Raw genomic sequence first — 21,903 nt, 5'->3', positions numbered from 1 at the left:
GGGAAGGAACCTTGCTGTGGGAGCTTTTCATGGATCAAAATACCACAACAATGAGTCTAACACTTGCAGTCACTGTCTCCCTTTCACTCAGGCACCCAAGATGGACATTTTATTAAATACTGTTTTAGAGTAAGTAGTCTTTTCTAGCTTGTCATATTTTAGATTTGGGATTAATCATCCACAGACCTCAGAATGAAAAGAAAATGAAGTGCTGCCAGGAGGAGAATTTTCTACTAAGAACATAGCATATATTTATCCTTTTTTGTATCAACATCAAATAACTTGCTTTGTCCCATGAGATCTTAAAAGTAACTTTTCTCTTTCCAATCCTGCTTTCCAACATAATATAGTAGAAATAGGAATTTAGGAGTAAAAGTCTTTCAGACCTGAATCCTCTGTTAGATAGCATTGAGTAGTGCAGTTCTAGAACTCCTGGGTATTTCTGGTAGAAGAGAATTTCTTTATTTAACATTGCCATGGGTGTCTGCATAAGCAGTCACCAAATGAGAGATAGATTAGAACCTACAAACTAAGTCCTCAGTAATAGGAGCACCGAGTGCTAGGTTTTAAATAGATGTCATATGATACCACTTATAACTCTGTGAAAATTTGCAGTCATAGGAACCTATACAGAGCATAAGCCAAAATGGAAGATGGTGCTGTTTTCTATGGCTTTAAAAACATTTTTATTACAATGTTTGCTACTTTTTTTTTCTTCAAGCTTTTAATTAAAGTGTTTTTGGCTCTCCTAACCCATTTCTATATCGTCAAAGGAAATAGAAAAGAAGCTGCTAGGATAGCAGAAGAGATCTATGGTGGAATTTCAGGTAAAATACATGAATTTCTTCCCAATGCTTAAAAAATACCCTCCTAGATAATTCATCTGAGCAGTTTTTCAAGACGGCGGATTTTCTGTATACTTTGGTTTTGAGTGGGTAGTTTTAGAAAATTACCTAACAATTTAAATTAGAAGGTGGTGTTGGGAGCACCAATTTGTGACGGATTTTCAGCTTCATTTTTGCAAGTCAGTAAATCTATTAATATTCTAAGAAGTAAATAGGGTGATGGCTTTCTAAGAGTATTTTGAAAAATTTCATTTCTACTGGCCAAAATAATTACTTACATAACATTATTTTCTTTAATATTTTTAATCAGATTTTAAAATAGTATTTGAACAAGACTACATTTTCTTAGGCAATAGAACAACCAATAAATTCGATTTAAAGCATCAAATGTGGCATGCTATACGTATTTCTGTACTCTTGTTTGCAAATGGAATTGATTAACCAGTTGTCCCCCTCAGAAAAATTCTTCACTAAATCAATTTGTAAGTAGGTCTATGCAAAGCACCACAAACAGAGCTTCTTATACTATAAAATACCATGTTTTGGATAAAATATCTTAAAGCTTTAGGCTTTGTACAGATTAGTCTACATTTCTTTTAAGAAAAAAAAATCACCTTAATTGTAGTGAAGTGCCACAAAACTAAATGAATCAGATATCCTTGTCCCTGCTGGGATTGTCACTTAATAGGAGACTATTTATTCATAAACAGTGTTCAGAATTTCCCTATGTATTTTTAGTGTTTGCCGGGGTTCCAGGGTTACATCATTCTTTATCCAGTATCCATTTCAATTTGCATCCAAGACTCTTTCAAAATAGTCTTATGCTATGTGATTCTGATACACTAGGCAACTGGGAAAACACTAGACGTCAGCAGTGTTATCCAAAAGAAATAAGACCTCCAAAGACGAAGCATCGGAATGCTTCAGTTAACTGGGGAAAATGAGAAGAATTTTGAAGTTTCAGAAAGTTTCAGAAGGCCTGGACTGTGGAAAGAGATTTCTTTTGGGGATTACATTTGTCACACATTTCAGGGAGGTATGTTACTTTGGCTGGTGAAAAACGTTTCTCCATAGTTTCAAGTTAAGCATGATATGGAAAGCTATTTTTTAATTCCATTTGTAAATTTGGACAGGAGCATTTTAGAATTTCTAGTAATAATTTTGATGTTCTCATAATGTCCTCATGGTTTACATTAGGTAAAGTTCAACAAAATAGTAGCAGAGTTGTGTACAAATGTTTTCTCTCACTGCTCTTGTGTGTTGTTCCTGTTTTGTTGTCCTTTCTTCAGTACATTCTTGAAAAGATTTTATAGTAGTGAAAATCCATGTAAGCGTGGTTGAAATTTAGTTCTGTAGCTATAACTTATATTTTTAAAGTTCATTCACTCTCTAGCTCAAACAGATTTCCTTGTTCAAGTTCCTACAATCATATTTATTTAATTTTCAAACAACATAATCAGCATTATAAGGTCAAAAACATATTTTCAGTTATTGTTAAAAAGAGTAAGAGGTGAGAATAGTGCACACTAATTTCTGAATTTAATTTCCTTCCTATATATGTATGTGTTCGTGTATATCTATGCCCCTACACTCCCCTCCCACACAATATAGATATATGTCAGGCACACAGTAGATCCAGATTTGGTAAATAAGTCTTTCTATAAATAATGTGTTGGTTACATGCAAGAACCAATAGTTTTTTACTTGATTCTAATAGTGTTTTTTCTTTTGACACTACAAGTAGTCAGATCCTGTATATTCAAATCTAGATGTATTAAAAGCAACACAATTTGTGAATGTGTGAAACCAGAAATTATCTTTGCTGTTCATCAGTCAAGGATATGTTGCTTGGGAAAATATATGACATTCAATCAGTAGGTTAACTAACTGACTTACAATGGCCTGCTCAAGGTTACATTTCTTGATTGTGCTGGTATGTTCCATTCTTGTTAACTATTGCTGGTAATGTCAAAACCAAAGAGAAATCAGAAAAATTAACCAGGGCAGAATTCACACTTTCTTAGTTCCTGGGCACTCTTTCTTTTGGAAGTTGCACCTAATGTCACATTCCACATAAAGTATCACTTTTGGGGGCCATAAATCTCTTAGAATTCCTTCCTTTGAATTTCATATTTTGGAATGATTAGTTGAGATGTCATTGCAGTTTAAACTAATACATTTGTATATAACTCATTTGAGTTCAGTGCAGCTGTGGCTGGTTGTTTAGGTTGTGTATTAGTTTTGTTTGTTCAAGCTTCTTTATGTATTTTGTCAGTAAATATAGTTTGAAACATTATTCCTGCCCCTTGGCATTATGCCTACAGCACCAGATGGGTTACTGGAATCTCCCCTTAAAATGACAGATATTTCTGCAAGCACACTTTCTCCAGGGAGACATGCTGTATGAATTTTCAACCTTTATGATTTGTACTGTGCTTTATTTAGTACTGTGACCTGGTCATCAAAGATGATGAAAGTAAGATGTAGATATAGGCCAACATAATCTGTTATCCACAAGTTCTGGTTCAAGCATGTTTCTGAATTCAGGACCTTTTAAATGTTAGAAAGACTGCACTGTGTGCAAATAAATATTCATACTATGTGAAAACACAAATAAAAATAATAAACTGCTTAACCTGAGTTCCAGCTTTGTTTTACTACCAAAAAAGTTTGCATCACATTTAGAGGACAGCTTAGTTTTCAGAATTTGGAGGATTTTACAATTGTAGATAGGAGGTTGTAGAACTATAGTACTCCCTTTAAAATAAGCTTTTTAAAGCTAAGTCTAGGAAACTGTTCTAAGTATTACACTCAAAATCACTTGTCCTCATTCTAAATTCTTTTTTTTTTTTTACATTTCCCCTATAGCTAGGGGGCAATTACATTTATAGAAAAAAATCTTTTTTTTGGCGGAACCGGGGACTAAACTCAGATCCTTAAGTTTGCCAGTCAAGCGGTTATCCTACTGAGCCATCTTCCCGGCCCCTGTTCATTCTAAATTCTAAGAGTTGGCTCTACTTACCAGCCATGCCTCTGCCTGACTTCTCATCCTGTCTCCTTTTTCCTGCCCTTTCCATTCCAATAGGATTTTCTTTGTTCATTTTGCACCCAAGTCTCTACTTAGCACTCTGTTATTTATTTAGTTCTGCTCATTGTTTTCTCATCTCTAATCCTTACCATCCTCTGAGGGAGTATATATCTTAAATGCCTGCTGGCCTTTATTAAGTTGCAAAAATGAGCTCCTACCAGGGTCTTTGATCCCTCATTTCTCATCTGTAGTTCAACTCTTTTGTCCTTAATGGATTCAAAGAAGCCTTCTTTCTAACCTGCTCATTATGTCTAACATGGGTCACTGACTTGTATCTTTTCCAGAACTGGATATTCTACAGAATATTAATTTTAATATCATTTTATTATAATATTTTAGATATCTCAGGAAATTTATTACACTACTTTCTTGACTGTTGTCTTTTTTATGTATTTAGTACAGGGTCTACAGGGTCTCACTGCACAGATCAGACTCATAGTGATCCTCCTGTTTTCAGCCTCCCAAGAGCTGGGATTACAGGTGTGCACCACCACGCCTAGTCTCAGTTGCTCTCAGCAAGCCCTGGGGTGGTGCCGGCATGGCATGCATGGGATCGAACCCTAATCCCTCCATCTGCCTAAGCTGGTGCTTTAGTTTGCTGAGCTATCTGGCCAGCCCAACCTTTGTTGTTGTTGATTTTTTTTTAGTCTTTATTCTGCTATGTTCTTGCCTTTATTTTGGTTCAAAATTAACATCGTTTATGAATTTTCCCCTTTATTTATTTATTATTCTCAAAATCTATTTATTTATTTATTTGGTACAGGGTCTTGTTACACAGCTCGGACTCATAGTAATTCTCCTGTCTCAGCCTCCCCAGCACTGGCATTACAGACACGTGCCAACACACCCAGTCTCAGTGGCTGGCACAGTGCACTTGGGGTTCAGGGGCCAACATGGCATGCGGTACAAGGGATTGAACCTGGGTTCTTGCACTTGAAAGGCAGGTGCTTAGACCACCAAGCTATCTCCCTGGCCTTTCTTCCCTTTAAAATCTACCATGTGAGCTGTTTCTTTCATATAACTTCAGAACTTGAATAAAGCAAATAAAGATTGCTATGGGGTTTATAACCAATTAAGTTCTCTTTTAGAATAATAAACTACTAAACTGAAATACTTATTGAATTACATAGGGTGAAAATTGTAATAAAATGTAAAATAGAATGATTAATTTTGTCATGAATACTTGGAACTTAATATATTCCATCTGAAGTATTATTATTGTTTATCATGAAATTATATGGTTTCAGAAGTCATCATGAAATTGTTATCCAAAGAATTTGAGAGCTAGAGATCACATTTTGAGAGACTATCAAAAGAAGAAATGAAAAAATACTCGAACGTTTTCTGAACACCTCATCAGGAACAAGCAAATATATTCGTAAACTATCTTCATAATGTGTTTGCAGCCCTGTGACCCAGGCAGTCTGCCAAATTACTAAAAATAGATTGCCTCAGAGGAGAACGATTGAGTCCTACTTAAGTATTCATTTACTTGGAGAGCTTAGCTGCATATTTTTTGAAAGAAATGGAAAAATTTTCAACCTGCCAAAAACTTTTTATCCTTAATTTCTCACAGTTAGCTCCGATTTGCAAAATGCGAATGATAAGTGTGAGTGGCTGCTGGGAACAAGCATAGTGAAGCACAAGACCCTCACCTTGGCAGTTACAAGGAAATGATTCTGTGAAAAAACCTTCAAGGTCCTTTGAATCGAGTGGTGGAAAACAGTGGAACTGGAAAGGTTACTTCCTTGAGAATGCTCCTATTTCCACTTGGGAAACAAAAAGGATTTCTACTTTTAGGTGATACAATTGATTAATTTCATGCCCTTTATCAAGAGAAGATAGATGTCAGAGCATTCAAAGACCAGTGACCAGGGCTGGCCTGATAGCTCAGTGGACTAAAGTGCCTGCTTAGGCAGAGTGCAGGGACAAAGGTTCAATCACCAGCACTACATACCATGTCAGCCCTGCCCCCGGAGCGCTCTGAGACAGCGATTGAGACTGGGCATGGTGGTGTGTGCCTATAATCCCAGCACTTGGGAGGCTGAAAACAGCAGGATCATTATGAGTCTGATCTGTGTAGTGAGACCCTGTACTAAATACATTTAAAAAACCCAAAAAATAAAAAACAAAAAACAAAGACAAGTGACTTACCATGAGGATAGGTGGAACTTAAGAGACCACAATAAGTTTTTTTTTCTGAAATCTTAAACCTTGGTTTTCGGTCCTATTTCTAACACAAGCCATGAGACTTCTTAATGTGGAGCAACATGGTGGTCATTCATTTGAGGTTATTCTCATTCATGAAACAATGAGAATTGTTTCCCTTCCCTCTTGAAAGCCTTGGGGTCCTCAAAAAATACAAGTGTATGGGGCTGGAGAGATGGCTCAGTGGTCTAAAGCACCTACTTGGAACAAGCTTAGCAAAAGCATCAGGGACCGCGGTTCAATCCCCCAGCACCACATGCCAGCCAGCCCGCCCCCTGGTGGGCTGAGCTGGCCTCTCTCTCTCTCTCTCTCTCTCTCTCTCTCTCTCTCTCTCTCAAATAAATAAATAAATAAAATTAAAAAAAATACAAGTGTAGATAAGGGGCACCTAAGAGGAGGGAGGTTTGGCATTCTATATCAGGTGTGTGCAATCAGAAATGCTATTGTCTATCTCCTATCTTTCTCTTTCACATTTTTATTTTTTATTTTGGAACTAATTGCAACTAACAGAAAAGTTATAAGAGCCTTTCAAAGAATTTCTGCTTCTCTTTGCATAGATATCCCATTTCTGTTGCAATAATGTCCTTAGTAACAAAACGACCCCAATCCAAGGTTGAATGTGGCCTGTAGATGTTGTTTTTCATCAGCCTCCTTCAACCTGGAACAGTCCTCAGTTCCTCCTTGGACTGGCTCCAGGATAGCTATTCTGTTTGTGTTGGTGCACAGTGTCCTCATGATCACAGTCAGGTTATGCAATTTGGGGACATGAATGTCATAGAAGCAATGGCCTGGTTTTCTCATTGTGTTCCCTTTGATGGTACACGATGCAGCTCATTGCATTTTGTCAGATGGCACACAGTGCCCATTGGTTCCACCTCTGCTTCTGTTAATGTTGACCACCTGAATAAGCTGGTTTCTTTGAAGTTTTGTTCCTCTGTATAATTGATTACTTTTGTGCCTTTTGTTGATGAATTTTTGGTGGAGAAAGAAAAAGGGGCTAATTCTGTCTTTACATCTACATTTCTAAGTTGGCCTTCTATTATGAGGAACCACTTTCTTTTCCCATATCTGCGTAATATTTATGAGTGAGGACTCACAAATATTCTATTGTCTTTATCAGTGAGGATTTATAGGCTCCTATTTTATTTGATAGCCTGTAATCTCCTGTTCTCATTTATTTTGGTGTTCCAGTTATCCCACATCTGGAATGGAAGCCTCATTACATCAGGCGCTGTCTCTTTGATATTTCCTATTTTCTGAGCACTTTCTGACAAGATGGTCGAAACTACCTTATTTTTTTTTCTGGGAAGGACCTGGGATATGTTTTTTCTCCAGGGAGCATTGGTTTGCTTTTCTCAGAACACCATGTTTAAAAAACATATGACTATGTACACATCTACACTTTACAACTAAATTTATATGGATCTTGCTATGTTAAAAATCAAAATTTTCTACTGATGCTTTCAGTATCAATCCAAAGTTCATTCTACTTTTTCTCCATTTTTAACCCAAAGCATTAGAGAGGATACACTGGGTTTCCACGTAGGCAGAAGGCTAATTGGAATGCAAATAGCTCTGATCTCATCCACTGGGAAAGCTTATTTTTTTCCTGAGTCTTTATGTCATTTCAAATTCACACATTTCCATTTTTGGAGGAATTTAATTTTTGTAAGTGTGCTGATATGAAAATATGAAATCTTATTACCACTAGGATCACCTAGAAAAGGTTAAGAAGGGTCTTTTGTGCTACATCCAAAGTGTGTTACATTCTTTCTAGTGAAGAGTATAGTAATAATTTGAAAAATGCCTGAATTTTGGAAATTGGAGTAGGTGTTCTTCTAGTAAAAAAAAAAAAAAAAAAAGATTGCCCTTTGGCATTTTTAACAGAGTGTTATTTCTCCAATGTCTATTTAGCTGGTTAATCTTGATTCCAGAGAAGCAATTACAAGAAAAATACATTGACATAAACAGTTCTAAAGCTGTTCCTTACAATAGTGGCCCACCATATTGGTTTATTAATCATATATTTTCAGTCTTGCTTGCCTAGCATCATGGACCAATTTTCTTGGCCCTCTTACAGGGCACAACACTTACCAAATACTAGGTGACTATGTCTCCTTTCTGTAGATCAGGAAATTGAGTTTCAATTTCGGTAATGTGCTAATTTTGGCAGAGTAGTCACGGTGGGATTGAAGTCAGGTGATTCTGATAAAAACCTATCCTAGGCCATCACAACAAACTACCCACTGTAAAGCTATTGAAGGAAAAATAAACGTTTTGAGGATTATATTATCAGAAACCTAAAACTGACATTGTGCACTACAATAAGTGAACTTCCTTATCAAGTGAAGCAGAGGCATTTACCTAGGGAATTTAGAAAAAGACATTTTCTCTGAACTCTTGAAGCCTCTTCTTTAGTCCACAGCCTGTTGAATCCTTTGGGTACAAATGGGTAGAGAGAGAAGAATGGAAATCTTGGAAGCTCATTGACCTGTTTCGTCCTTCATTTTGCCTTCTTTAGAGCTGTTGGAGTCAAGTGCTGGGTACTATTCATTTGAACTCAATTTATTGCTTTGTTCAAGCTGCCCCCTTCTTCCAGAGCACAGAGATTGACTGTGCCCCTGTGCACAGGTCCCCAAACTAATAGAATTTACATACAGTAACCTGTCACTCTGACAGCAGCTGGCAAGAATGCTTGATGCACGGTACCTACTTCCCTCCTCTCCCCCAGATCCTCCTTCACAGCGAGTGGGCAGCATGAGCCTGCTGCGGGAAAAGCCTTCAGCCCTTGACTCTGAGCTTGATTTGTGTTTCAGATTGCTGGGCTGATCGATCCCCACTTCATGAAGCTGCGGCCCAGGGGCGCTTACTGGCCCTTAAAACTTTAATTTCACAAGTAAGTAAACAAAAGACTTGCTCCTGTGAGCTTATGCTAAAACTAAGCATCATTCTTCTTCAGCTTTGGCTGTAGCAGAGATCTTGCTTACCATATCTGGGTCCCAGCACTGCCCTTCCAGGCATATATATCTTCATACACCTTACTGTTTGCTTGTCTCGTATATTATTTCCTAAAGAACTGCCTCATATTCTGCCCAGTTCCCTCTTTTCTCTTCTGGGCTTCCTTTACTTTATGTATTATCTGCCCCTTCTCCTCATACACTGAGGCTCGTCTGTGCAGCTGCTGACCATATCAAATGAGGGCATATATTTGGATAAAAAAGAAAAAGGATTTATTCAAAGCTACTGCCTAGGAGATGGAGGGGCACATTTGCTACAAATTACCATTTCGCTGCTACTATAAAGGGTCTTTTATAGTAGAGTACAGAGAGACAATGCAGATCGCCACAATGGCTTTGTCACTTCCAGCCATCTGCAGCTCATCCTCCTCTTTCTGGCCTCTGGGGGCTGACCATCTGGATACTCTGTCACTTCTTTTGGGCTAAAGAGGGAGTGCTGCTATGTGCTCAGCAGGAAAAAAAAACTTGGGAAGTTGTCAATCTCAAAGGAAAATAGCTCACTAACTTAGAAGTTTAATTTTACAATGCTGGTTACAATTGGTCAATTGCTTGTGAGGGGCCAGAAAAGATACCTGCAAATGTATGTTGTACTAATTCACCTTAGTTCTCTCCATGTACGTTAGTGGCAACAATCCTGAAGTTGCATCTGTCCACTGTTGCTGTGCAACAAAGTATAGCGGCTCAAAGCAAGAAACACATAGATTCTTGAGGTTTCTGTAGGTCAGGGAGCTCCCAGTATGCAAAGTATTAACCAGCCATGTAGCTATTTCATGGCTTAGCTGGGGGAGGATCTGCTTTCATACTTACCTGTGTGCTTGTTAGCAAGTCTTAATTGTTTGTCACATAGGATTCTCTACATGTTATGTGATGGCAGCTGGTTTTCTCTAGAGAAAGTGTTAAGAAGGAAGCCACAGGTTTTTTCTTTTAATAACCTAATTTCTGAAGTATCATCCTGTTTCATCTGTCATATTCCACTCATTACATGTGAGTCAGTACGTCCAACCCACACTCAAGGGGAAGATACGGCACACATGGGACACTGTTAGGAATTGGGGAAGAGTGGGCATTGTGTGTGAAGCTGCCTACTCCAAATGGTACACTATTTGAAGAGCAAGCTTCAAAAGAATTTGACAAAATGGATCAATCTCACTCCTTTAGGAAGATTCACTAACCTCTTAGTTATTAGCAACTACATTTGGAATCTCCTTGAATAATGAGTAATAGCCTTGAAAAAATTGTGAAAGGAAGAAAGTACTTCACTTGCTTCGTTTGTTTTGAAGTCTACATGTATACAGAAGAGGTCAGTCATTATATCCCTTTTCCACATATCATCTTTCAACATGTTTCATTTAAACAGCTGCATTTTTTTTTGGAGTACCAGGAGTTGTACCCAGGACCTTCACGCCGAGCTACATCAATCACCAGGACATTTTTATTTTGAGACAAGGTCACACTAAGTCAGTATTTTCCCAGGCTGGGTTTGAACTTGTGACACTCTTGCCTCCATCTCCCAGAGTGCTGTAATTACAGGCATGCTCCATCATGCCCAGATTGCATTGCTCTTTTTGTGCAGGCACTTATTCTACTGAGCTATCCCCCCGGCCCTCTTTCTCCTTTCTGAATTGTGTTATTTCTTAGGAAAGTAAGTAGAGGCAAAATGAAAACAAAACTGTCAGCAATAATAGGCTTGGCGCCTGATTTTATCACTTGTTTATGCATTTTTAAGGATTTTAATTAAGATTTTGTTATTTTTAGCATATAATATTCACATAATTCAATAAATTAAAATGAAGAGGTACACTGAAAAATCTTGCATCAAACATTTCCCTCTCAGCCTTCTATTTCAATGCTTTTATTATTATTATTATTATTGCAGAACCGGGGATTGAACTCAGGCCCTTGCACTTGCCAGGGAAGCGGTTATAACACTGAGCCATCTCCTGGCCCTTTTTATTAGTATTTTAAATAAACTTTTTCTCACAATATTTTTCAAGAAGAAATACAAAACTAGGAGGGAGTACCTTATACCTACTTCCTCTAATGGCATCTTACCTATGGCCATAGTACATTAGTGAAAAATAAAAGTCAAGACTGGTATGATATAATTCACTAACCTGGCATCTCACCAGTCATCACACTCCTGTCCTTTTCCTGTCACAGGATCTCATCCAGGATCTCACACTGTATGTAGGACTTTGACATATTTAGTTCCATTTGTAAGCATGCTAACTTCAATAGTATGATTGATTGGATGTATAGGGATATTTCATAGAAAAGTCTACGTTTTTCTTGCTACATTCCCACTTCTGTACTTTTCATGCTAGTCAAAAACTACTACTTCTTAAAACTTGAGTTCTCCTTTAGGTAATGTGGTAAACGCGAGTACAATATGAAACCACTGTGAGAAAAGATTAAACCAAGATTCAGGTTCTCCTTGGTTACACTGGCTGTCACCAATAGCTGGAGGGCCTCAAACTTTACATATAATTTGAACTTTCGGGTTCTCCATCTTCACGTGTACAATAAGCACGATTCACTCTGGATGTTTTTTCAGCCTATCCAGCAGCAATTCCTACAATTTCTGGGATTCTGCAATTTTTAAAATTTTATTTATTTATTTATTTTTGTAGCACAATGCTGCCACCTTGTGGGTTAGCCAGTTTCAAAATCTTAGTTTCTTGAAAGGAAATTGTATTTGGGTAAAGGAAAAGGAAAAGATTTCTTTAACTGTATTAGATGTCCAATTTGAAAAATGTAACACAGCTCTAGAATAACAACATCATATTTAGGATGTGAAAGTGAGTAGGATCCTGAAGGCGCAGAGAGGGCCTATGACAAGGGGACAGACAACAGAGGGAAATCCCAGCTGCTGGCCATGCAGGGATGCAGCTGGCATTATGGAGCTCTTGCAGGCGTGGTAGGTACTAGATTGGAGTCTGAGGTTCAGGGTTTTGGAAGACACAAGGCACTAGGTTTTTGAAGCTTCTGTAGGTCAGTTACAAGGCAGGGAATCAAAAGCAGGGCTTAGCACAGCAGACAGATCAGGAACCCAATTCTTTTTGCAGATGGAAAGTGGCGATCATAGGGAAAGTTGTAAGAGCCAAGTTGTTGGAATCAATACATGAAGTCAGAGTTTCCCAGCCACTAGGCCGGCATTGTCACGTGCCATATGGACTCCAGGATGAGGAAGGTGTAGCATGGGAGTATGTGAAGGGGGAATGGTAGATATGGTGGTAACACACCTGGGTAAGGAGATGAGGGTTGGGAGAATCTCTCTGGCCCCAGGCGTGGAGAACTTAGACCCCTCTTTACACAGTAGAGTTGTGAGCGAAGCAGTGCTGCTTTCACCCAGCTTGTCATCTTTGCACACCTTCCATTTCCTTCCAGCTTCTCTGTTCTGTAGGTTATTTCTAATCCGGAAATAGCCAACTATCTGCATGGCCCTGCCACACATCCCGCCTTTGTTTGTTCTGTTCCCTCGCAATGGATTACTTTTTGTCTCGGGGCTTGAAAGTTTATTCCTTCAAGTCTTAGCTAAATACTATCCCATTTAGGAAGCGTTTTCTTACTCCTCAAGCCAGCTCACAGAAATCCATGCTACCCATGAAAATTAGAGCTTGCTTCCAATATAACATTATTCTTGCTCTCTTTCCAGTAGGTTCTTAGGGAAGAGAGACTCGTCATAAATTTCAAAGACTCAGGTCCTGCATTATCTTATCCAGATTGCTGAATAAATGTTGGCTGACTGAATGCATTTAAGGTTTGTGTGCTTTGTTTAGATTTTCCAGGTCATGGCCTCTACTCTTCAGACCCATAGGCAGTGAAAACTCTGGAAACCTATTGGACAATTTTGCTTTGGTTGCTGTGGTCATGGCAGCATTTAACTATCTTTTCTCCCAATTATAGGGTGTCAATGTGAACCTTGTCACAATTAACCGAGTCTCTTCTCTTCATGAAGCATGCCTTGGAGGTCATGTGGCCTGCGCTAAAGTCTTACTAGAAAACGGTGCACATGTGAGTACCAACCCTGCCACTTGGGTCTGTTTACCCAGGAGCACCTGCTAATGGGACCATACCTGGTCCCAACCATGTCCATATTTCATATTCCATTGTTCAAGTTACTCCTGTCTCTTCATCTTAGACTCCTATGTGTGAGCATTCAGATGTCATAATTCATAATTCTTTTTCAAAATTGTGATGCTGACTTGAAAAACATATTTGTTGCAAAACATTGTAAGAATAATTTTAGGCTGGGGAGATGGCTCAGTAGAATGAGCGTTTCCCTGGCAAGCACAAGGGTCTGAGTTCAATCTCTGGTTCTACAAAAAAAAAAAAAGAACAATTTTAACACAATTGGAAAACTCTTAATTTAATTGTGAGCCAACCATTATTTTTAGTGAACGAAATTGCCAAATTAGTGGATTTTTGAAAATAACACATTGAAAAGCAACACATTGCATTGAGCTTCATCTTATTTTTAGCTTATATCCTAACTTTTGCAAAGAATGATGGACCAGTCACGTACAACACACATATTGGAATAGGCCTACAAAAATAAAAGCTTGTAAAAGCTTCAGTGACATCCATACTTTGTTGCCAGATGATGGATTATTGTTAATGCCGGTGTTTGATCTAGTCCTTGCGTGTTTTGTTTTACAAGCTGCAAGTTCTTTGGGTGGGTAATGATGATGTTTTTTACATTATACGTGGAAGTTGGGTTTGTACGTGGAGAACTGAATATAAAAGTCTTCCTGTCACAAACTGGTTTTTCCAATGCCATTGTGGCTGTGCATTTCCTCTAGGTGGAACTGCTTTAAGTTGCCACTTAGCTCCTGGGTAACAATGAGGGTGAGGCTGTGTGAGGGCCATTTCCTCACAAGCTGGATGATTGGAATCACGAGCAGATTGCTGGTGGGAAATGGTAAGCATTTCTCTCACGTCACAGAGGAGTTTTAGTGGAGGACAAAAAAGAATAAGACAATAGTCTCTTGTGTTTGGAAGTTTTATAAGGGAAGAGCCAGTAAATTCCATACAGTGTTAGACCACTTAACATGTAACTCAAAATGAGAAAAAACAAGATAAAGTGGGTCAGCCCATAGAAAATTCACCGTACTCGTCAGTTCCATGGAAAATTTAAATTGCGTGCATCTCAAACTGGGACTTGCTTCTTATCTTGGACTGCTAGTTTTAGAGACTGGGAAAAATATTCTTCTCTCCCAAGGGAGGGAGAAATGCTGTACTTATCATTTTTTATATAATTGATCACAAAATCCTATTGACTTTATTTCCTATTTCTCAAGTCTATGCTATCCTTTGTCTTGTACCCCTAGTGAATTAAAGCACTTATTATTGTATCAAAATTATCATTTTCGTGTTGTCCTGCCAAATAAAATTCAGACTACTTAAGAAGAGGCAATTGTCTTATTCATCTTTGTTTCCAAAACATTAGCATCTAGTAGTGCTCAATAAATACTTGGTAGCAAAAGCTAAGATAGAAAATTATAGGAAATCAAATAATAAGACTTCCCAGTGTAACGATGAAAATGGTACTTGGAAAAAAAATCAAACCAGGGCAGGGAAGATGGCTCAGTGGAGTAAGCGCTTCCCTGGCAAGCGCAAGGGCCTGAGTTCAATCGCCGGTTCCGAAAAAAAAAAAAAATCAAACCAGTTCCACCGAATGTTTTTTAGTAAACACATAAAGCTGGACATCCCTAGCAAATAAATTTCTGCATGTTTCTACCTATCCTTTTCTATGTCAGCCAACTTAGCAGTTCATCTTTAACTTTCCATTTTCATGTGTGTTTCACTGGAAATATGGAGACAAATAATGTTTGACTCTAAAGCAAAATAATTTCGAGTCCTGATTTTCACAAACATCTGTTGTTAGTCGCTGAGGTAAAATGGTCTGATATCACACCATCATTGTGATATGACATTTGCCTCACATGACAGTCTTCCCACCAGAGTGCTGGGATCTCCTGATGTCCTTCCCTTTAGATTGTTGATATTCAATGATGTTTCTCAGCCTTTCTCAGCTAGCTTATTGCTCTAGTGATGGTTGGTTTTGGACATGTTTGGTCACTATGTGCCTCCCACATCCCTAGAAGGTCCTGAAGATGGTTGGAAGTACCATGTTGATGCTAATATATTCAATTTATATCAGTTATATAAATCAAAGAGAAAATTTGTGGCAAGAAAGACAGTAGAAATGTGGGGGTTTTCCAAGGATATTTTTGAGAATATAACACTTGGAACCTTAAGCTAGTTTATTGCTCTAGTGATGGTTGGTTTTGGACATGTTTGGTCACTACTACAAAAAGAATGAGCTCGTTATTAATGGAAATAATTGTTGGTGCAAATGTTAATTCAGTGCTTAATGTACACCAGGCAATGTTCTAAATGTTTAACACATAGTAACTTGGTTGGCTAGTACAAAAAACTTCATGAGCTTTCATAATACTGTAAAGATGTGGAGTTCCCTCACTTATTTATCTTCATGGGGAATTTCCCCAGACATATACATAGGAGTGGACAGTTGAAGAGGGTGCAGAAGAAATAGCAAATCCTCTGGATCTTTCTTTGCTCATTGGCAGGTCAATGGAGTGACAGTTCATGGAGCCACACCCCTCTTCAATGCTTGCTGTAGTGGCAGTGCTGCCTGTGTCAATGTGCTGCTGGAATTTGGAGCCAAGGCCCAGCTTGAGGTACACCTGGCTTCACCTATCCACGAGGCAGTGAAAAGAGGTAAATAAGCCACCACAATGCACACAAAGTAGCGATAGGCTCAATTCAATGTGCATAAATCAATGGTCCAGTGCTGGCCACCCTTGATCGTTTCATCATGAGGCTATGTGTAGTTTAGAAGTCTCATGGTAATAACTTTAATTTTCTGAAATCTTCCCAAAACATCACTTTGACATGAAACAGCTCTTTTAATTTCCCAGGAATGTTTTCATATCTCAGAAGTCTCATTTTTTGAGGACAATCTCTCAGCAGACCTTTTTTCCTTCAGCCTCTTTGCTAGTATTTTGGTAGCAGCTGATGCAGCCAAGACAGTAGCTGTGACCTCGTGAATTGTACTGAGCTTATGACTCTGTTCTTAGTAGAAAAGAACACTACATCCTTTAAAGTCCATAAAACACAACCACAACCATAAAATAAATTATGAAATTGCCTTGAAAGCCAAGGATGATACTATCTCTAATGGACTAGTTCATGTAACTGTCCATAAATAATGCAATCTAGAGACTTAGAGGTCACAGTTATGAAAAAAGTCCCAACTTTAAAAGGCATTCCAAGTCTTGATGCTGACTTTATACTCTCATGAGTTACCTTTGATATGAAGAAAAAGTAATTTTAAAGAATTTTAAAACTATATGCATAGACTAGACATGAAACAGTAGATGCCATTGAAACCATAAGGCCTTTTATCGAAGTCACTTCCAGAGAGCAACATTTCATTGACACCCACTAGTGAAGTTATTATCTTATATCAAAGTCAGGAATATGCTAGAGAAATTAGAATATTCTGGAATAGTGACCTTTCTTGTTGTAACTAGGAATAAAAGTATTTCAAAAGGCAGTAGTGAAAGATATATCTTAGATTATTATTATTATTTTTTTTTTGGTGGAACCGGGGATTGAACTCAGGTCCTTGCGCTTGCCAGGGAAGCACTTATTCCACTGAGCCATCTCCCCGGCTCTATGTCTTAGATTATTATTCATGTCAACTGCTAAGTCTTCTCCCTGGTGTGTTATTTTAAATGATGCAAATTACCCAAATCTCAATATATTTAATAAATATTTATTGAGTAGTAATAAATATAAGCCATTCCCCAAACATCAAGCAAACCCTTTAAGTAGAGTAAAGGAGTACTTCGGAACTATTAAGTCTCTTTAAAATTTTAATGCTGATTTGAAGAAAATTATTGTTTGCATTTCCGTCTCATTTCAAGATGGATATATATTGGGATTGGATTCAATTTCTTAAGTAATTCCTCCTTTGCTTGACTGATTATATATTGAATGTTTGTTATCTGTGTGCCTATGAAACATTTACACATCTCATAAGCACAGTTTATACAGCTCTACGCCATTTTTCTGTTATAAAATCTTGTGAAAGATTAATATTCATAGATGGAAGAATAATGCATAAATTCATTATTTTAGATACTGTTATATTAGCTTTAGTCATTTCAGTTTTATGTATTCATTTTAAAACTTCATAAGACTACATTTCTCTCAAACTAAGCTTAGTTTCTGATTTTATTAAAAGAGAGACAAGGATTATTCACAAATGTTTACTAGATAACTTTTAAGTAGTAATTAGATATTATTTCTGGCTTATTATATAGATTTATACCTATATTATCAAGCAAGCTTTGTCTGCATCAGTATTTTGACATACTGACACGATGGTCTTGGTATATTTATGTATTTGGACATACAACTACATATTGTTCTGGTTCTTACACTATAATGCACATTCATGCTTAACTCAGAATTTGTGATGAATCCCATAGGTATAGGATGAATCTTTCCTGTAAGTCACTTATAAAGAAAAAGTTGCTTAGTTTAATTATCAATGATAAGACTTTTCAAAAGGAAACACTGAAATTTTCAAAGAGAACCAATTCTTTATATGCTTCCGTCAATGCCTCAGGAGCATTCTTTCCTGAACAAATCATTCATATGATACAAAGCATTCATGTCTGTCATTCACTGGGCAAACTCCAAGGAGAATGCTTGTTTATATAGTTCTTGTTAGTCACTTAATTTGCAAGTGTATTTAAGTATATTCTATATTTGATAACTTTTTAGTTCCTTCTCACAAGTGTCTTCTTGGCTAAAGACAATAAGGGTCCAAGTCCTCCAGCCAATGTAACCTACATAGGTGAAGAACAGAATGAGCACTTGTAACAGAGAGAGAATAGGGCTGAGCCTTGGGTTTGAGCACAGGCTTTTCAGAGCAATAATAGGAAGAGTCCTTTATGCCTCTGGACCTTGCAGCTCCTTTTGTGAAACAGTGGCTTCATTCTAAGGAATGATTTCAGCTGTGCTCCTTGGAGCTTTTGTTCAGTTGGAGTCACCTCAGGGATTGAACAGAGAGATTTGGATGAAGAAAGCATGAGCATACTTTTATTTTTAGTGTTCTATTTAAGGAATTTCTATCATTTCAAAAATATTTTTTTCCTATTGCAGAGAGATCTAGAATATTTGTAAAGCCCATTCCAAATAAACAGTCATATAATACTATGAGTATTCAATGTGTCTCTTACTTGAATGAGGTTATCTTATGTCCCACCAGGTCACAGAGAGTGCATGGAGATTCTGCTAGCAAACAATGTTAACATTGACCACGAGGTGCCTCAGCTTGGAACTCCCCTGTATGTGGCCTGCACATACCAGAGGTTAGATTGTGTGAAGAAACTTCTGGAACTAGGTAATTATCAGAAATCTTATGAGAAGACTCTGTTAAACTTTTTTTAATGTCTTCCAAGTTGAAGTTCTTAGACTAGAAAAAATTCTGATGGCATTTGATGTTTAAATGCTGAAAACAGAATTTCTCTAGAGAAGTGAGTGTCTATATTTCTCAGTTCTGCTTTCCTTGATGTTGGCTCCTTTTACCTGATATGGTTCTCCCTGGTGGTCCCAAGATGGCTTCCAGAAACACCTGGGCCCATTATCTTCTTCATTGGCACACATCAAGGAGTATTGACTCTTTGGATCACAAACCCATCTCATAACCAATTCTGTCTGCCAAAGAATGGATTACACTCATTGGCTTAGGCCTACATTACAGTTTATTCTGAGATCATTTGGTTTCCTTAGAAACACATGAACTGGGAATCGCAAGAAGGTATGGTATCTCCCTAGAGGGAAATCTACTTGTGGTTTCCAGGAAGATGTTGGACAGGAAAAAAGAAAAAAGAAAAAGCAATAGACATTTGCCAAGACTATTTTATGTCAACCCTACTATATTACTTAGTTATTTTTTAATCCCAAAAGATTGAGCTTTCAGAGAGAAGTAAAATATTTTGGAGTCATCAATTGGTTAAAGATTTAATATACTTAGCCATTGTCATGAAGGTGGAGGTTGTATTAAGAACATTTAACTGAGAATTTTTATTTCTAAGAAGTTTTTATTGTTTCTTATTTCCATCATTTATTATTCCCTTCAGTGAATTAAAAGATAATTTCAAGCCTAAAATTATATATATATATATATATGCTTTGTCTTTGCCACAAAACAGAATAACTCTCTGTAACAAGAGCCGTGAATAGTTTACTGTGTATGTCACACATTTTGTATGGGAAAGCAAGGCAACTATTTAAAATGACTATAAACATCTCTATCAGTTTTCCCACCAAAATGTTTTGAAATGATCTTAACAGACATTTCTGAGGTTGTAGACTTAAGTCACGTATTTTCAGAGCTTTGTCAAACATGTCATGTCACTTGAGATGTCTTTGTATACAAGAACTCTATTTTCGGCTCATTGTGCTTTACACTCACATCTGCTCTGTTAAGGAGCCAGTGTTGACAATGGACAATGGATGGACACCCCCCTCCATGCTGCAGCAAGACAGGCCAGTGCAGAAATCATCCACCTGCTGACCGACTATGGGGCTAATCTGAAACTCAGAAATGCGCAGGGCAAAAGTGCACTTGACTTGGCAGCTCCCAAAAGTAGTGTGGAGCAGGCCCTCCTGCTCCGGGAAGGTAAGGAGGGGATGCACATGTTTATTGAGCTGAAATCCTTGCAAGAATGGAAGGCCCCTCGGGATGTCAGGTGGGACCCCACCAGCAGCCCCTCATGTTCAGCTAGTGCTAGGAGTGCTAGGGAGACATTGAGGGCTCATCTTCTCACACTGCCTCTGTGACAGCACAAGTCAAACCTCCTGTGGACTACCTCTCTGCAATTGTGCTTTTGTTTGTAGCTCTGTGTGTGTGTGTTGGGGGGGGGAGGTCCTGCATGGTCAGTACAGTACTTTCCTTTGCATTTTCTCCTTAGGCCAGCATACCACTTTCATGAGGAGGGCAGTAAATAAATGAGTTGCCTTACTTGCCTCTAGGTATCTTCAGCTTTCGATGTCAGTAATGCAAACCCCATTAAAGTAGTAACTTAAAGAAAAATGTCCCCTCCAGAAGGACAAATCAGGATTTTCCTGTCTGTTTTTAGTGTTTGCTAGCTCATTCTATAATTCCCATCAGATACAGTTTTTCTTCTGCTCTTAGAAAGTTTTAGCCTCCTCCAGTTTCGCGTTCTGTCCTTGCCACTCACCTACCATAAGATTCTCATCAATTTTATTCTGCCCCTCAGGCCCACCTGCTCTTTCCCAGCTCTGCCGCCTGTGTGTCCGGAAGTGCTTGGGTCGAGCATGTCATCAAGATGTCCACAAACTCTGTCTGCCAGAGCCCCTGGAAAGATTCCTCCTGTACCGGTAGTCCCAGTGGTCCATGAAAAGATACTTGGAAATAAGTAGATTATTATCCCTTGTACCCAGGGTTCTTAGTATAGACACCTAACAACCGGACTCTTGGTATTGTCAAAAGAATTCAGCAATTCAAGCAAAGTGCTGATAAGCCAGAACATTTGGGGAATGCAAACTGGTAGTTTCATGTTCTCATTCCTCAAGAGGCAACAGAAACCTTTTATTTTTTAGCTTTTTTTGTTAGTAAAGTTAGAAAAACTGTGAAGTAGAGTGAAAATGGTAGGCTATTTTCTGATCCTCTAATACCTATCGGTCAATATTCTGAATACTGTATAGGCATATGTAATTTCATGTAGGTAAGATTATAAGGCATGTTAAGTATTCCAAGATGTGTTCTTAATTTAGTTCCTCTATTTTACCCTATTTCTTCTTTCTTTTGTTTCTTCCTTGAATAAATCTCTGCTGCAATTTTGATTTCTTTGTCATTTGTTAATACTTAAAAAGCTTAAATACTTTTAAAACATCACAGTTAATTGGGACTTCCAATTACTGGAGTCTTTGTTAGGATAAAAACAAAAAGAAGCAGGAGCATGAACTACCTCAACAGAACAGGTTGATGTCAGAACAAACCCAAGAGGAACCACTGGCATTAGAGACCAGACCAGAAACTTGCACAGGCTACAAGATATTTAGAGGGCCATGAGCACAAAAAGGGGGCACTGTGGAAGGGAAAAGTCACAAAGGGATTTTTGGTTGGGAGAGTTCAGTACAAAGAAATCGTGGTTATTTACCTGAAACCAGGCTTAAGGATGTACACAGAGTTGACTGTTGTTTGTCAAGAGCAGGGTTAGACAATGATTGGGAATTATGAGGTGTAGCTGTGCCTACTGAGCCTTGTGGATGCATGATGATACATCTGCAGGAGGTGTAAAACCAGAGCAGGGAAAAGGATTAAAGTGGTGTCTGCTTAGATCAGGATGACAGTGGTTGGATTCCTTCAGTCTTGGTAGACAAAGATTGTAGAAGAGACCAGCTCACCAAGTGGTTGGGTTCTATGACTTCTGACTTCTGATGCCAGATGCTGTTCTCCAAAGTGAAATAGTTCTGAGGTGGGTAGACATTTGCTGCCCCCAACTCCCAGGACTTACAGGTACTTCTTGATGCATGTTGCAACCCAAGTACTGGCTTTTTTTCAAAGTCAAAGCACTCAGGGATTTTGAAACAATGACATGTTGATGCCATCATGGTGGGTTCAATTCTGGGTCAGTATTTTTTTTTTCATGTAGATAGAGACCCAAAGCAAGCACAA

General features: G+C 38.2%; 1 protein-coding gene across 2 annotated transcripts; it reads left to right on the top strand.

Annotated features, from left to right (window-relative positions):
* The first annotated feature begins 595 nt into the window (after positions 1 to 595).
* Asb11 (ankyrin repeat and SOCS box containing 11) lies at positions 596 to 21,068 on the top strand. Of its 2 annotated transcripts, none has more exons than XM_004635066.2 (7): positions 596 to 827; positions 8,958 to 9,037; positions 13,065 to 13,172; positions 15,752 to 15,902; positions 18,466 to 18,600; positions 19,690 to 19,881; positions 20,483 to 21,068. In XM_004635066.2, the coding sequence occupies exons 1-7, from the start codon at positions 647 to 649 to the stop codon at positions 20,605 to 20,607; spliced, it is 972 nt and encodes a 323-aa protein (XP_004635123.1). In that variant the 5' UTR covers positions 596 to 646; the 3' UTR covers positions 20,608 to 21,068. The 2 variants fall into 2 exon arrangements, with proteins under 2 accessions (XP_004635123.1, XP_004635124.1); XM_004635067.2 differs by lacking the exon at positions 596 to 827 and adding an exon at positions 1,670 to 1,881.
* Positions 21,069 to 21,903: the final 835 nt, after the last annotated feature.

Source organism: Octodon degus, unplaced genomic scaffold (assembly GCF_000260255.1).
Source record: "Octodon degus isolate 3935 unplaced genomic scaffold, OctDeg1.0 scaffold00069, whole genome shotgun sequence".
In the NCBI taxonomy this organism is placed as follows: domain Eukaryota; kingdom Metazoa; phylum Chordata; class Mammalia; order Rodentia; family Octodontidae; genus Octodon; species Octodon degus.
The sequence above is the reverse complement of the archived record's forward strand: the minus strand, read 5'-3'. Positions and strand labels throughout refer to the sequence as shown.

Bases quoted from the DNA above. Each gene is read 5' to 3' on its own strand.
- Asb11 (XM_004635066.2), top strand. From the start codon at position 647: ATGGAAGATGGTGCTGTTTTCTATGGCTTTAAAAACATTTTTATTACA. The intron at 9,038-13,064 runs GTAAGTAAACAA...TCCCAATTATAG, and splicing joins TTAAAACTTTAATTTCACAA to GGTGTCAATGTGAACCTTGT. The intron at 13,173-15,751 runs GTGAGTACCAAC...GCTCATTGGCAG, and splicing joins TACTAGAAAACGGTGCACAT to GTCAATGGAGTGACAGTTCA.